At 46.5% G+C, this 15,584-nt stretch overlaps 2 protein-coding genes across 2 annotated transcripts in view; both read left to right on the top strand.

Moving 5' to 3' along the window:
- The window catches only part of LOC124474051 (ankyrin-3-like), a 64,984-nt gene extending 61,914 nt beyond the window's left edge, over positions 1-3,070 (top strand). Inside the window, exons 47-48 of the mRNA XM_047029905.1 lie at positions 22-115; positions 1,062-3,070. Coding sequence (XP_046885861.1) covers positions 22-93 — 72 coding nt within the window. The 3' untranslated portion in view covers positions 94-115; positions 1,062-3,070. The remainder of the gene's footprint in view (positions 1-21; positions 116-1,061) is intronic.
- A 696-nt stretch (positions 3,071-3,766) lies between these two features.
- Positions 3,767-15,462, top strand: LOC124473529 (coiled-coil domain-containing protein 6-like). The gene is made up of 9 exons (XM_047029059.1): positions 3,767-4,249; positions 5,806-5,955; positions 8,494-8,622; positions 8,745-8,848; positions 9,225-9,385; positions 10,524-10,680; positions 11,311-11,411; positions 12,522-12,643; positions 14,339-15,462. The coding sequence occupies exons 1-9, from the start codon at positions 3,995-3,997 to the stop codon at positions 14,531-14,533; spliced, it is 1,374 nt and encodes a 457-aa protein (XP_046885015.1). The 5' UTR covers positions 3,767-3,994; the 3' UTR covers positions 14,534-15,462.
- The last annotated feature ends 122 nt before the right edge of the window (positions 15,463-15,584 follow it).

The raw sequence follows: 15,584 nt of genomic DNA, 5'->3' as shown, positions 1-15,584 counted from the left end.
TTGAATACGTTTGTGTTTCAGCCCGGGGAAGGAGCTAGGAGCAGCAGGAGGAAGGAGGACAGGAGATCCGGGGAGAAGACTCTTCACTCGTAGAACTGCGTTCTCCTACAGTTAGGTACCGGACAGACCATAAAATGCCCTCCCTGCCCCACTAACATCCAGAACCATCAGCTCTCACCCACCCCCTTAGCAACACACAAAGTGCTGGATATTCTTCCACAATCTCTTTTCAGATTGTGTAATTTGCCATTGTGATCTGTGCTTTTCTAAACATGCTTCATGCTCTATGCTCGCTTGCTCGCTGTTGTCCTCTATGGCCCAGTTCTGCTCTGTACTACCACTCTGCTTCATCCCACTCAGCACGGTACCCTACTTACAGACCTTGTGTGTGTGTCACTGTGTTACGCCTGAGTCCTTTCTGGTGGGTTTGAACTGGCAGTGTTTCTCACTTTGTCAGCTGTGCGTGGGTGAGGTGGGTGAGTCAGTCACAATGGGAACAGGGATAATGCTCGTAGCACACCTCAGCATCTATCGTATAACTCTTTTTGTTCCCCGAATCCCCTCCCCCCCCCCCCCCCCCCCACACACACACACACACACAGCAGTGAAACCCATGACACCACCATTGAAGCAAGAGTTACAGTTTGGGTCAGCTTGCTTAGAAAGCCTCCCTTTCCCACCCTCTAGCCGTTTCTGCATGCCTCAGAGTATGATTCTGTTTTAACCTGCTTGAAACGATTGATGGAATGGCTGTGACACTCCCCTCGAACTCTGGCTCGGTCGGTGGTTGCCATGACAACCGCGGTTGCCGTGACCACCCACCCACCATCCTGGAAAACAGATACTCGCGTGTGTAGCTGAGGTTTAGCCACGTGTATGGGTTTTCTTTAGGAGGAACTAAGGCCCAATTAAGTGGAAGTTGGGTTGAATCCAAGGTGGACTTCTTAGGTTGTGCAGTTTTATGCATTGAAAACTAGCCGTGTTACACAATTGTATCCTAGATTCAAAAACAACATTTTTTTTACGCCTGACGTGTTGTTTTATATATTCCCTGTGTGCAGGGATCCCATCAGTTTCCAAGGCTTGAAGTTACTGAGACCGGAAAACTGTAGGATGAGAATTTCAGCCGATGGTGCGGTCTGCAACTTCTACTTCTACACAAGCATGGTTTTCAAGAGAGAGGACTTGGACCGTCTGATTTTAGCATGAGCATGATAAACTCACTCCCTGTCTGAAGGACCTCCGAGGTCTTCACTTCCTGTCAGCTGACCAGGAAGATGGTTCTGCTTCCTGTGTGTGACTCAATACGTGCCATTGGTCTGTTGGTGCCGTGAGAGCTTTTTTGAGGAGCATAATCGTCGTGACAACGCTAAAGGACTCCCGTAAATGAAAAGCATACAGACGCAACTGACTACACACTTCCCTGTGACCAAAGATGGCACAAGAGCTCATTTCAACTGTTGGGAGAAAAAAGAAAACTTAAGAAAACATGAAAAAATCATGAAGATTTCTGAACCACCTCCAACACTCGCCTTATAGTTTTTTCTTGGACCCATTAATGTCAGGATGTAAATTGTTTTGAGGTTTTTTCCTTTTTAAAACCGAATATAACACAAAGGCTTTTCTGTATATAAATCAAAATGTGTAAAATTCTAAAAGGATGAGAATGCACTGACAAGCGAGAACTTAACAAGTGCTTTCAAAATTTATCAAAATGGTTCCACTTTTAAAGGAGATTTGAGTGTAACTTCACATGCTCTTGTATAATTAATTAATATAGCAGGTATAATATTTGTATATGAAAAAGCTGGTTTCGATTTTAACAGAGGAAATTTCCAGAAAAATCTTCTGAAGGTTTCAAGTTTCATGAGTCCCAAAAAGGGGATTTATCTAATCCAGCTAAAGCAGCCTTTGAGAGTACTCATATTTTCATGCATGCAGTTCACATTATTTTAAGTACAATTTTTACAAGTTTGCAAACACTGTATTAAAACGAGAAATAAAACCCTTTATCTGTGTACACATGTAGCCCTAACATTTGTCATCAATTTTATATTTGGAAAAAAACTAAAAAAACATAAAAGCATTTTGTGTGTTGATGAGGATCAGGATAAAGAAAATGGCTCCAGCTTCATGAGGGTTCTGTGTATTGTTTGTCTATGTAAAAACTGAAGGACAGCTTCTGCTACGAGAGAGAAGTAATCTGAATGTATACGCTAGTAGACTGGCTTGCTGTAAAATTATAACTGTATCGTGTGTAATGGCTATAAGGTGTAGAGGTCTCTGTAAGCTGTAAGACTGTTTGTAATCATTTTAGCAGTGTGTCACTTGGTTTTCTAAAGGCTGCTGTGGTTTTAAAGAAAAACAAAGGCATTTTATTTGGGGTTTTGGTGAAGTATTTCCTTAAGTTTAATCTTATTCACATAAGGACACATAAAGACATTCTTTGATTGTAGCTCTTAACAGCATATGTATGGCAAAAACACTGGATGATCAAAACGATAATTTAAGCATAAAATAAATTGTGTTTAACTCTGAAACTGTGTGAATCTTTTTAGGCTTGAGAATCTGTGTATGCAGTGTCTAATTAGCATTGTTTTGATAAATCATTGGCAATTTATTTGCATTACAGTAGATCTCTTTGTATTGGTTTGATTAGAGGCCCATGTAGATTAAGTGTTGTTATTCTGGCGTGAAGGCTCAGACTTAGTGTGCTGATGATGTTTATGCTGTGGACATGAACTTCCTTTCTTTTTTGTCAAGTGAAGTCATTTAGGGTGTTGTATTACATCCCCAATTCTAAATGTCAATCAGGGGATAAAGGGTCCTTTGATAGGGTTGAACTATCAACTTTGTCGATTTTGTTTGATGTGTTTTCACCTGAGCAGATTTTTTCGATGTACAATTCTTACTAACAGAGTGAAGCCATTGAAATGTAACTATTCTAGCACTTTGGTTATTCAAGGTATTCTTCTAGAGGCTATAGCAGCAATGACGACACCACAATGTTTCAGACGTCTTAAAAAAATCTATTGGAAAAAAACGGAATAAAAATGTATTGATTTTGCAACTTGTTGTTCTTGTGTTTGTGTTCTTTCTCTGTTATTTAGCTAAATTTGAATACTAGAGATTAAGTATATTTGGAAGTCAATATCCATGTTTATTCGTTTCAGAAATTATGGTCATATTTATACACGAACAGTAGCCTATATGTCTACTGTATAAGTGTTATGTAGGTTAATGTAGGCTATATTTGACTATAACATGTAGCCTATGCCAGGGATGCTGTCTTATCACTGGATTTGTGATAATATGTGATAATGTCATGATTATCATACTAGCCAAGCATCATTCACTGCAAATCAACTAACATATTTAAATGGACCTAATCTAGTCCTTTAGATTACCCTATGTAATTTTGTCTATTAATCATACTTTTTGCCGTTTTTTTTTGCGTTTTATATGGTGGCCCTGAAGTGCAAACCACACCCCCTAATATGAGTACATCCCCCAAATCAAAATACTTATCCTACTGCATCCAATCAGCGCTAAAGTGTAGTACCTACCCTTTCCGTTCAGAGTTAATGTAATGTGTTTTTGAGTTAATGTAATGTCGTTTTCCATTTGGGGGAGCGCGTTTTTGTATTGGGGGGAGGTGAACAAGTCATCCGATTTGGGGGGAGTTGACTCGTATTGGGGGGGAGTATTTTCGTTTGGGGGATGTACTCATATTAGGGGGTGTCATTTGCACTTCAGAGCCACCGTAGTTTTACTTTACTTCCGTCAGTACACTTCATGATTTCGTGTACTGACGGATGTGGTCATGACGGATACATTCTCTAGGTGGCGCTATTTTGACATGCCAGAGAAAGGTCACACCATGTACCTTTCAATCCAATTTTTTTTCGAAGACTTCTGCTATTGAGTCCACAAGGGCTGCTTGCTGCAGTTGCAGTAGAACTGTAGCCTCTCCACCCCACACTGTCGCACAGCCATGGCGGACAGTGCTAGCGAGAGTGACACCGACGGAGCTGGGAGCAGCTCGGCCACACCGATGTCAACCTCCGCTTCAAATTCGAGCAAGCCAAGTATAGCCATTTCACAGTTTCGCTTGGAAGAGTTAACGAACCGCCTGGCCTCACTACAACAGGAAAATAAAGTTTTGAAAATTGAGCTGGAGACGTTCAAACTGAAGTGCAAGGCGCTACAAGAGGAGAATCGGGACCTTCGTAAAGCTAGCGTCACCATTGTGAGTAGCTAGTAGTACTTGCAAGCTTGGCAAACTAGCTAGTCTAGCTATTTAACAAGCTTATGATCGTTAGCTGGTTAAGTTCATTAACGTGCTACACAGTCACGTAGAGCCACTCACGCTAGCAATGGCATAGCTAGCCTATGAAACACCTTGTATTATAGCTAACTAGCTAGCTAGCGAACCAGCTATGCTAACACATTGGTTAGCTTGGTGGGTGTTTTGTTTGCTGTGTTGCTAGGCTGGTTGGCTAGCTGGTTAGCCAAATACGTTAAGTTTAACTGATTTGCCACAAGTAGTAGTAAACTAGACACCCAGTGATTTAGCAATTGGTAAGACTACTGCTTACCAGGACATACGTTTGCTGTTGCTGCTTGCTACCTAAACCTAAGTTAAGATAGTTATCCAGCTATCTGCATTATGTTTCAGATTAAGCCATGGCCCGTTACTTAGCAAGGCAGCTGGTAGCTAGCCAGTTTAACTGTTCCAGCTGCTTCCAGACCGGTGCGTCATGCTCTGTGTTTGAATCATTAGTCTCACTTTCAGATTGAAAATCTGATCCACGGGAATCATGAATAACGGGTCGCAATCGCTACCCAGCCAGAAATCTTGTCCCATTAGATAACGTCAAGTACTGTAGCTACTAAATTAGTTAGCAAGCTACTGTGTTTTGTTTACAGGGATTTTGATTTCCATTGTCCTTTCGTTTGGATTCAGCAGTTTATTCTCAGGTCTTTGTTGTAGCGGTAGGTTGAGTTTTAAACGGTATCCACAATCTTACCTACCAACACAATATTTATATGGGCAAGTGAAAATAAACTGTACTACCAAAATAGGAAAACTACCAGCTCATCTCGAGTCATAATAACCTTCCGCTGCTTCATGGCATTGATCTGTTTTTGATCAGGTTCTGCTTGCTGTTCAATTGTCTGCTTCCTCAATCTATCTCTTATTGTCTTATTGTCGATCCCTACTGTCAGTTTCTGCAAAATCTCCCACTATCATGCATCTGCTGCAAACTCTTCAGACATTTGCTGATGGTGTGGAATAAGACTATCCAGCTTTCCCTTTAGACAGCTGGCAGACGTCAATTTACATTTACATTTAGTCATTTTAGCAGACGCTCTTATCCAGAGCGACTTACAGTAAGTACAGGGACATTCTCCCTGGGGCAAGTAGGGTGAAGTGCCTTGCCCAAGGACACAACGTCATGTGTACTGGCCGGGAATCAAACTGGCAACCTTCAGATTACTAGCCCGATGCTCTACCCGCTCAGCCACTTGACTCCCAGAACGTCAATGCAGCAGACCTTCCTGTGTTTAGAAGTAGTAGTTGATACTTTATGGATCCCCAGGGGGATATTGCAGCGTTGCAGCAGGAAAGGTGTGTGTGTGTGTGTTCACTGTGTGTGTGTCTCTGTCCATCCATCCATATGCCATCCTGTGCTTGTGTGTATGTAAACAGGGACCATAGGAAACCTGCTAGCTTCATATAAAGTGGCTGATGTGCACGTTGTCTTTAACGTTGAATCTGTGTCTCCCTGCTCGTGTCTGTAGCAAGCCAGAGCTGAGCAGGAGGAGGAGTTCATCAGCAACACCTTGTTTAAGAAGATCCAGGCTCTTCAGAAGGAGAAAGAGACACTCGCGGTCAACTATGAGAAAGAGGAGGAATTTCTCACCAACGAGTTGTCAAGGAAACTCATGCAAGTAAGTGACCCTCGGGGGAGAGGAACCCATTGTTGGGTATTTGAGTCATCCTAAGTCTTCTGGTGGAGTTTAAGGGGTGTGTCTTTGGCTTGCTGTCAGTCTACATTGTCAGTCGTATTGTTTGTAAGCAAGGTGACAATTTAGGTTCCTTGTTGAAATGCGCAGCCTGCGAGATATCCACTCCAAATGACACTTGTCATTCATTCAATGGTGTTTTTGTCTAGTCATGCCGCATTCTGCACTGTCTTCCTGTCCACATGTCAGGGAGTCAGGTGGATGAGCGGTTAGGGAATCGGGCTAGTAATCAGAAGGTTGCCGGATCGATTCCTTTCTGTGCCAAATGACGTTGTGTCCTTGGGCAAGGCACTTCACCCTACTTGCCTCAGGGGAATGTCCCTGTACTTACTGTAAGTCGCTCTGGATAAGAGCGTCTGCTAAATGACTAAATGTAAATGTGGTTCACCTTCTGTAGCTCTGGCTGAAGGTTTGTTGTTGTGGAAAAAAGAAGGAATCTCACAGAACCACATACAGATAGTCTGGGCAGACCCCTGTGCGAAGAAAAAGGTCAGATGGAATGAAGAGGTGTTTGTCATCCATGCCGTTCCCTGACACAAACCAGATCTCCTATTGGCTACGTTCCTGTGTCCTCTCCTACCTAGTCTGGTTAGGGACATGAGAAATTATCAGTCCATTGGTGACCAACACATGTAAACCGAAAGGCATTTCATTTAGGCATAAATGATCCACAAACTGACCTGTAGCCATATGTGACTAGCTAATGTGTTAACCTGCTACGCCTCTCCAATCTGTTAAGACTCAACAGTCCAACATTGAACACATGAGTGTAGCTTCTGTTCATTTTTCCCGTACCACCTCGTCAGTTGACTTTGTGACTCACTGAATACAATGTTACCGGCATTCTCTCTGAGTTAACATTAGTCAGACTTGGGTTGCTCATCAGTGTCCAGAACAGCTGATGATGTCATCTGATGATGTCATTATAAGCTGACATATCGATGTCTGCCGATGTGGAGCTGCGCTCTGGTTTGAAAGATAAGATGAAAGATGGCATTGTGTGAATACCAAATAAGCTACCGTGTGTTTGGGTTTTAAAGGAGGTGGTGGGGTCATTTAAAGAGCGCCGCTCTCTGTTCAGGTGTTCATGAAATCCCCTCCGAGGCCAGAGGAACTTGAGTAGCTCTGAAGTGCGGGTGTGTTGGTGTGGGGACTGTAGCTCACGTTCGGGAGCGAGGGCGTTGGCCTGCATGCGTCATTATTTCATGTCAAATCGGCTTGAGCAAACGCTTTGTCTGTCGACTCCTAGCAATGTGTGAATGCACATATAAGCGCAGCTAGTTCTGGCAGGGCAATCGGGCAGCGCGCGTCAGTCAGTGATCGGGGACGTAAGGCGTCTTACTCCACCTTCCTTACTCCTCCCACTACCACACCCATGTAGCAGCGCATATCCATTGGGCCACGTCCGATAAGGCGTCTTTAAAAGACGTGCGGATATGCACACACTCACCCCGGTCGTTGTATGATCAGTGCTGCTGCCACCCTCCACCGTCCCCTTCTCCCCCATGCTGTCTGTGTGTCTATCCAACAGGGGGATTATATCTCTATTGCTCCCTGCCTCATATGTCATGTATGTATGTGTTGCATCGAGGAGGCAGGGAGTGCTTCCCTTAGATCATCCACTCCGCCAAAGTAAATCTACATGTCCATGTCATGTAACAATAAATGCTCAAATTTAATACGTGATTGTCTTGACTGAACTGTCTTAATCCACCATAAAGTCGTCAAACTAGGAACCTGTCCGTACCAACCACACCCACGGTATTGGGTAGACTGCCATGGGTTGGTTACCGTGGTACTTTTAGGTACAATCCTACAGTGTGAATAGCAATATCAGGATGGTATCAAACCATTAACAGCCTGATCACTTTCACCTGGTACATATGGACACTGCATTCATTGAACAAATATTTGTATCCAAAACAACAAACAAACAGTGCACAAGTACAGCAGAAGATCAAGGATCAGAAGTGCTCAGTTTTAACAGTGTATCGATGGTCAGAGTCAAGGAAGGGTCTCCTAGCCCCATCGCAGGGTAACCACGTCTCCGCTACCAGGCCAGGAGGTCTTTTCAATCTCGTCTTCAGGATGTCATCTTCTGGTTGTCCTCTTTGTGATGTCATCCTCTGCTTGCCCTCAGTCTTTGGGATGTCATCCTCTGGTTGTCCTCAGTCTTTGGGATGTCATCATCTCGTTGTCCTCATCTTTGTGATGTCATCCTCTGGTTGTCCTCAGTCTTTGTGATGTCATCCTCTGGTTGTCCTCAGTCTTTGTGATGTCATCCTCTGGTTGTCCTCAGTCTTTGTGATGTCAGCCTCTGGTTGTCCTCAGTCTTTGTGATGTCAACCTCTGGTTGTCCTCAGTCTTTGTGATGTCAACCTCTGGTTGTCCTCAGTCTTTGTGATGTCAACCTCTGGTTGTCCTCAGTCTTTGTGATGTCAACCTCTGGTTGTCCTTCCTCAGCTGCAGCATGAGAAGGCCGAGCTGGAACAGCACCTGGAGCAAGAGCAGGAGTTCCAGGTCAACAAGCTGATGAAGAAGATCAAGAAGATGGAGAACGACACCATCTCCAAGCAGCTCACCCTGGAGCAGGTACTGTACGCTGTGACCCCCCCCCCCCCCCCCCCCCCCCCCCTGCTCCACCCACAGGTCTGCCCGTGAGGAGTGTCGTTTCCTGGTAGCTCATCGTCCTGTGTTGCTCCCTGTATCCCCAGCTGAGGCGTGAGAAGATCGACCTGGAGAACACCCTGGAGCAGGAGCAGGAGGCGCTGGTCAACAGGCTGTGGAAACGCATGGACAAGCTGGAGGCTGAGAAGAGGTGGGCCTTTGGGGAATGGGCCTCCCTGTATCTCTGAGAGAGACACACACACACACACACACACACACACACACACACACACTGAGCTCAACATGAGCCCTCGCCCCACTCTTTCAGGAGATTTTAGAAGATGTGTGGGTTTGAAATGATGTCGTGTTTACTCATCATCACGGGGCAAGGCATAGTTATATTTCCACGTTGATTAAAAAAAACCATCAGATCCCTCAAATATTCCAAAATGCTAAGGACAATGGGTCTAATTTTGCACCAGGCTATTTTATTAATTTATTAGAGCGACGATCGCACAGATCGTGGCACACACATCGGTTGGCACGCAATTACTCTCTGCCCTCTGATTGGTGTTCGTCCTCACCAGGATCCTTCAGGAGAAGCTGGACCAGCCTGTGTCAGCCCCGCCCTCCCCGCGGGACGTCTCCATGGAGATCGACTCTCCGGAGAACATGATGCGTCACATCCGCTTCCTGAAGAATGAGGTGGAGCGTCTGAAGAAGAGCCTCCGTACCACCGAGCTGCAGCGTGAGTGACCCGGGGGGGGGGGTCAGAGGTCAACACCGTGACCTCATCAGCGGGCGGGGTCACTGGGGTTAAGTGGGCCACTAAATATTTTCCAACAGAGAGGGCAGGACGAACATTCAGGAGGGAGAGCGAGTCTCTCTCTCTCTTCCAGAATGTTGAACTAATGTGTCCTGCTGAACACAGCCTTGTTTCTGGGTTGCCACACGTGATTGTAGAGCACAGTTTCACCCATAAATTCACTTTAATTGGTGCTAGTGGGTCAGTCGCAGACTGTTGATTTATGTGGGGGAAGGATAACAGTTTTATTAGGGTCAACGTAGGTCAGGGATTAAATGAAATTATATTTGGAAGTGAGGTAACACAATACCACCCGTACAGCATACTAGAGACTTTGCAGACAGACTTGCATTCCTCAGATGTTGACTGTCTCCAGGTAGACTTCATGCAAGTTTGTTCCTGTTCTGCGTCCTTCTTCATTAATAGTGTTTCTTGGATCTGGAATTGCAGATGTTCTATCTTTATGCAAACACTGTTTGCTTTTAGCCTGTCAGAGAAACACTACACACACAGCTCAGTGATCCAGCTCAGTTCACACTGAGCAGGGACACTCCCGTTATGTCGTGATTTGGCCACTAGAGGGAGCAACCTTCCCAGTCTGCAGCCTGTTGCTTCTTATGTCACTTAGGTTTTTGTTTCTGGAGAGCTGTCTGGACCTTACTGTGACATTGTGCCCCACAAAACACCAAGGTTTTAAGTCAAGAGAGCCATTTTTATTGCTATATGCTATTGGGTTCCAAACAGACATTTAGCAGTATTCCATCTTATAACAACAATGTCACTGACTCCAAGGGGCAAAACATTTTCCTGTACTTTACTTGGAAATCAGCGAGTGTGTCATATCATTGGTATAATGATATAAAGGGGGTGTTAGGTGGCTGAGCAGTTAGGGAATTGTGCTAGTCATCTGAAGGTTGTCGGTTTGATTCCTGGCTGTGACAAATGACGTTGTGTCCCTGGGCAAGGCACTTCACCCTACTTGCCTCGGGGCGAATGTCCCTGCACTTACTGTAAGTCGCTCTGGATAAAAGTATCTGCTAAATGACTAAATAATGGTGTGTGTGTGTGTGTGTGTCTTCAGACACAGAGAAGCGTGCCCAGTACATCGAGGAGGAGCGACACATGCGAGAGGAGAACATTCGCCTGCAGAGGAAGCTGCAGAGGGAGATGGAGCGCAGGGAGGCCCTGTGCAGGCAGCTGTCTGAGAGCGAGTCCAGCCTGGAGATGGACGACGAGAGGTAGGACCCCACCACAGCTCCCTGTCTGCTCCCTGTCTGCTCCCTGTCTGCTCCCTGTCTGCTCCCTGTCTGCTCCCAGTCTGCTCCCTGTCTGCTCCCTGTCTGCTCCCAGTCTGCTCCCTGTCTGCTCCCTGTCTGCTCCCAGTCTGCTCCCAGTCCGCTCCCTGTCTGTTCCCTGTCTGCTCCCAGTCTGCTCCCTGTCTGCTCCCTGTCTGCTCCCGCTCCGCTCCCTGTCCGCACCCTGTCCGCACCCTGTCCGCACCCTGTCCGCACCCTGTCCGCACCCTGTCCGCACCCTGTCTGCTCCTTGTCTGCACCCTGTCCGCACCCTGTCCGCACCCTGTCTGCTCCTTGTCTGCTCCTTGTCCGCTCCCTGTCTGCTCCCTGTCTGCTCCTTGTCTGCACCCTGTCCGCACCCTGTCCGCACCCTGTCTGCTCCTTGTCCGTTCCCTGTCTGTTCCCTGTCTGCTCCTTGTCCGTTCCCTGTCTGCTCCCTGTCTGCTCCTTGTCTGCTCCCTGTCCACCGCACCTAAACGTCCCGACACACACGCACACACACACACATCCATGTCTGTATAAAAGGGATTAGAGTTTTGATTTCATTTTAATCTGGCTTTATTTTACCTCCAGGTACTTCAACGAGATGTCGGCTCAAGGCCTGCGTGCCCGGACCGTGTCCAGCCCCATCCCCTACACCCCTTCCCCCAGCTCCAGCAGGCCCATATCGCCCGGTACGCCTCCCGCCCGCCCACCCAACCGCTCACAAGGCTGGCCATGCGCCTGCTCTGGGAGTCCCTGTTTTATGAAGCAACACAATGTCCTGAGGAGAGATACAATACTCATAAAGACTACCTTTGATATGGGCAAAACTGCACCGTATCATTTTGTTGTTACATAAGCGAGGTGTATTTTGAGAGCCATCAAGTTAATAACATATTGCAACATCCTATATCTGGCATGCAGTTTGTGAACGGATTGTTCACATTTTTAAGGTAGATGTTACTAATCTACCAATCAGGACAAAGGATGTCTTAGATTGTTGATGTCAGCTTTGGGAAACCACAGTCCGTGTCGGGGTCAGTGCTGACACCATCAACAACATTTCCCAAAAGTCCTAACATGGCCAATAGGAGCTCTGTATTGGGATACTGTCAGAGAACTTCCTGTTATGTAGCGTGTGTCAGATTCTGCAGTGCTGTAACCGTCACATGAATTTCCTCCACCCTAGGAACTAGATTTTGAGTTGGCATTTACGTTTATTCAGTTAAGAGACACTTTTATTGGGAATTTTTCCTTGTCTTTCTTAATGGTTTAGGTTGGCTGAGGGGCAGTTCAATGCGCTTATGTGACGCCCTTTGTAACAGTACATGTAAAAAGGGCTGAGCAAATACATATTGGTTTGATTATCCAAAGTGAATTTATTCAAGGACTAGAAGTGGGTGGTTTTAGAGTGAGGTATGCCATGACTTCTCCCTTCAGTTCCAGTCCCCTGGGCAAAATACCTTCTGTTTGTCAATACTGCGGTGTTATCGACAGCTCCTAATCGATCTCAAACTCAATCGCTGAATCACAGGAAGTGGTATCTCAGGACAAGTTGTTTATCTTTTGACACAACATAACAACTCCAGCAAAAGCACAGATAGGTTCATAACCTGTTATCTACCCGCTTCTCATACCAGAAGGTATCTACATGATAGTCGCTTCACGATAATGGGAGTCTTATGTGTTTCTCTGGCTCAGCCAGTACAATCGATGAGACTATGCAAATATCCTTTTGGTTCATCCTTCTCCTTACCATCCTCCCTTTGTTCTCTCCACCCTCCCACCCTCCTCTCCCCCAGGATTGTCCTACGGGGGTCACACGGTGGGCTTCACGCCCCCTGCCACCCTGTCCCGAGCTGGCATCTCCCACTACAACTCCCCCGCCCTGCACGTCCACGGAGGCTCCGCCCACGCCGTAGCGGTGAGTCGACGTGGAACACCAGCCAGCCTCTTGTTTATTTATTTTTTTCTTCTTCGCTGATTTTCAGTTTGTTGTCGGTACCATAAAGGCCAGTTCACACCTGCCCCAACAAACACCAACAAGCAGCAACAGCTAAAGGGTTGTGTTGGTCTTGTGTGACGTCCCTGTTGGGAGTTTTATGGGTCAGTGTGAAAATGACATGTCACCTTTACAACTGGTGCAAAACAAAGCCTGCTGTTTATGTTGTTGTAAGGACCTTGTAACTCCAGATGAGCGTCAGTCAGATGAGGTCGCAAGAAGAGCAACCAGATGAACGTGCTCAGTTGACATCAAATCTCCGGATATTCGAGGATTCCGGAAACATGTACAAGATGTGAGATTAAGGATCTCTGGTCTGAGAAGTCTCCAGCCAGGGAGGGAGGGAGGGTGGAGAAGCCAGAGGGACTGTGGCCCCCAGGCCTTCCCATGTTGATCTCATCTCTGTCCCGTTTAGTTGTACAACAGGGAGTCTCCAGTGACAGCCATGTTGCATCATCTGTCTCGCCCGTAACCCAGCCAGGGCTCCCATCCAAAGCATATCAGAGGAGGTTTGATCACCAGACGGCAGCAGGACACAGGTTTCTAACGCTGGGGTTATGTGTCCTCTCGTCCCAGGAAAAGGGATTTTGATTACGCCTAGCACACAGACCCTAGCCGGTACTGAGACTAATCCAATTAATTCCAGGGGCCTACTAGCCACCGTGCCAACCCCAGGAGGTCTTCACATCAGCACAGGCTCCTCCTGTCGTCCTCTGCGCTGGTTTGAACCTGGGCAGGGCCCACTGAGTTCACCCTGCTTGTTCTGGTCCACCCTGGGACCAGCCTGGAGTTGAAACAGGTCCTAGCTCAGTCTCAGTCACGTTGGCTCCCAGAGAGATTACCCACGGTCCTTATCTCAACTGGAACTGGATGTTCTCATCCTGTCAGGCAGGGGCGACTTTAGTGGGACTTCCCCCCACCTCTCCCCTCCCCTTCTGCTCCATATACTTTGTTGCGATTACAGCGTGTTCCCAAGATGGCCGCCAGAACATTTTCTTCAGCTGGCCCTGGAGAAGATGTCTCCATGACAACCGTCAGAGGAAGTGTCTGTTGTTGCCTGAACAGACTCAGAGCCCAGTGAAGTTTCATACTTCAATTACTCTCCCTCCATCAGCCACCTGTCCAAGTTGACCTCTCATGCTTTATTTAATTCGACCCGGGGGGGGGTGTAAGAAGCACACCAACTGTGTGTGAGCGTGTGTGAGCGTGTGTGTGTGTGAGCGTGTGTGTGTGTGAGCGTGTGTGAGCATGTGTGTGAGCGTGTGTGTGTGGGCAGATGAAAAGAACCAGCTCGTTGGAATGAGATGCATCGCTGGCAGGTGGTCATTAAAGGGCCCTCGCAGACCTTCAGCCAAGTGGTTTTGACAGGCAGTTTCAGATCAGAGGACTGCCAGCCGTCCAGCCATCAAAGCTAGGCTCTGTTCCATGCTAACCCTGACTCTGGCAAAGTCCCTGTTGTTTGTGACTGAAACAGGCTCATCGCAAGTGAGGCGCAGTCTTGTGTTTCATTTCATCCATCAGCTAAATCTCTGACTTGTTTTCTCCCCCCCCCCCCCCCCCCCCCCACTTTCCTCGTCATCCCTCTCTTCTTTCTCTCTGCCCCCCCACCCCTCACAGAGGCCATCCCCAAGAAGAAGCGCCAGTCCAGACAAGTTCAAGCGTCCGACACCACCCCCCTCCCCCAACACGCACTCAGGGGCGCAACCTCTCCCTCCTCCGGCCCAGCCCATGGTCCAGTCCATGTCCTCCCCAGCAGCTATTTCACAGCACGCCTCACAGCCGCCACCCTCCCACCCCTCCTCCCAGCCTTAACACACGCGTGTACTTCGTCACACCAAGCCACTTGTGCAGCCTGGAAGTTTCAGCTACTCCACACAGCACGTCGGGACGAGCCGGCAGACAAATGACCCCCGAGGTGAGGCCGAACGGCACACGACTCCGAGGGGAAAGGACTGACTTAAAACGCTGTGCTTTCTGGGATTTGTAGGCTGTAGTCTGTTCACACCGTCTCGTACGTGTATGTATGCGTGTTAGTTTATTGTTTTGTTTTTTTATTTTTCGCTTTGGGACACTTGCCGATTTGGAGTTGTTGTTGTTATTGTGGGACTGAACAGCTGCACATATGAAAATAAAACTGGTTGGTTTTGGTTGAGTGGATGGATGGATGGGTCTCCATGCCTACAGGACCATATGCGACTGCAGTTATCCATCCTTCCACCCTTACGTTTAAAGCAACTTAAGCAATCACCTCCCAGTAAAAAAAAAAAAACTATGAAAATACTGCAAAAGATATTGTAAAAGAAAATAACTTTAGGAGCTACTCCATTATAGGGCATTGATCTGAGGGAGCGAGCACCAATAAACCTACTTTTTAATTGTATTCATTCAAGACATTTCAATGCCAATTTCTCGTCAAGGAAAACAGTATAAACTTAAAGATGGGTGGACTCTGGTACATAAACTATAGATTGACATGGCCTTTTCAGGTTCTAAATATATAGCCTGAGGTGTTAAAAAGTTATGTACTCGTCTCTCTCCATTTCTCTTTTCTTCCCTCCTGCTCCTACTTGCTCTCTCTCTCTCTGGTGTAATTCTGGAAGCTTCGGTCGACCCTATGGATATTCCTCATAAAGAATCATAATGCTCTTTACACACTAAATATACATACTGCTATAACATTCTAAATGAATGGTACTGTTGAACTACATTTCTGTATGAATAAAAGCTCTTGTGAAGATCAATTAATTGTTTCGGTTTTCTTTGAAAATGAACAAACTGCTCGTGGATCTTTCGATGGAGCCATCTACAACATGACATGCATGTATGGATTGTTAAATATTATGTTTTGGAAGTAAGGAATGTG

Source organism: Hypomesus transpacificus, chromosome 11 (genome assembly GCF_021917145.1).
Source record: "Hypomesus transpacificus isolate Combined female chromosome 11, fHypTra1, whole genome shotgun sequence".
Classification (NCBI taxonomy): domain Eukaryota; kingdom Metazoa; phylum Chordata; class Actinopteri; order Osmeriformes; family Osmeridae; genus Hypomesus; species Hypomesus transpacificus.
The sequence above is the reverse complement of the archived record's forward strand: the minus strand, read 5'-3'. Positions and strand labels throughout refer to the sequence as shown.

Excerpts from the sequence above, each read along its gene's own strand:
- LOC124473529 (XM_047029059.1), top strand. The coding sequence starts at position 3,995 with ATGGCGGACAGTGCTAGCGAGAGTGACACCGACGGAGCTGGGAGCAGC. Across the intron at positions 8,623-8,744 it reads AGCAGCTCACCCTGGAGCAG|CTGAGGCGTGAGAAGATCGA; the intron begins GTACTGTACGCT and ends CTGTATCCCCAG. Across the intron at positions 12,644-14,338 it reads GCTCCGCCCACGCCGTAGCG|AGGCCATCCCCAAGAAGAAG; the intron begins GTGAGTCGACGT and ends CACCCCTCACAG.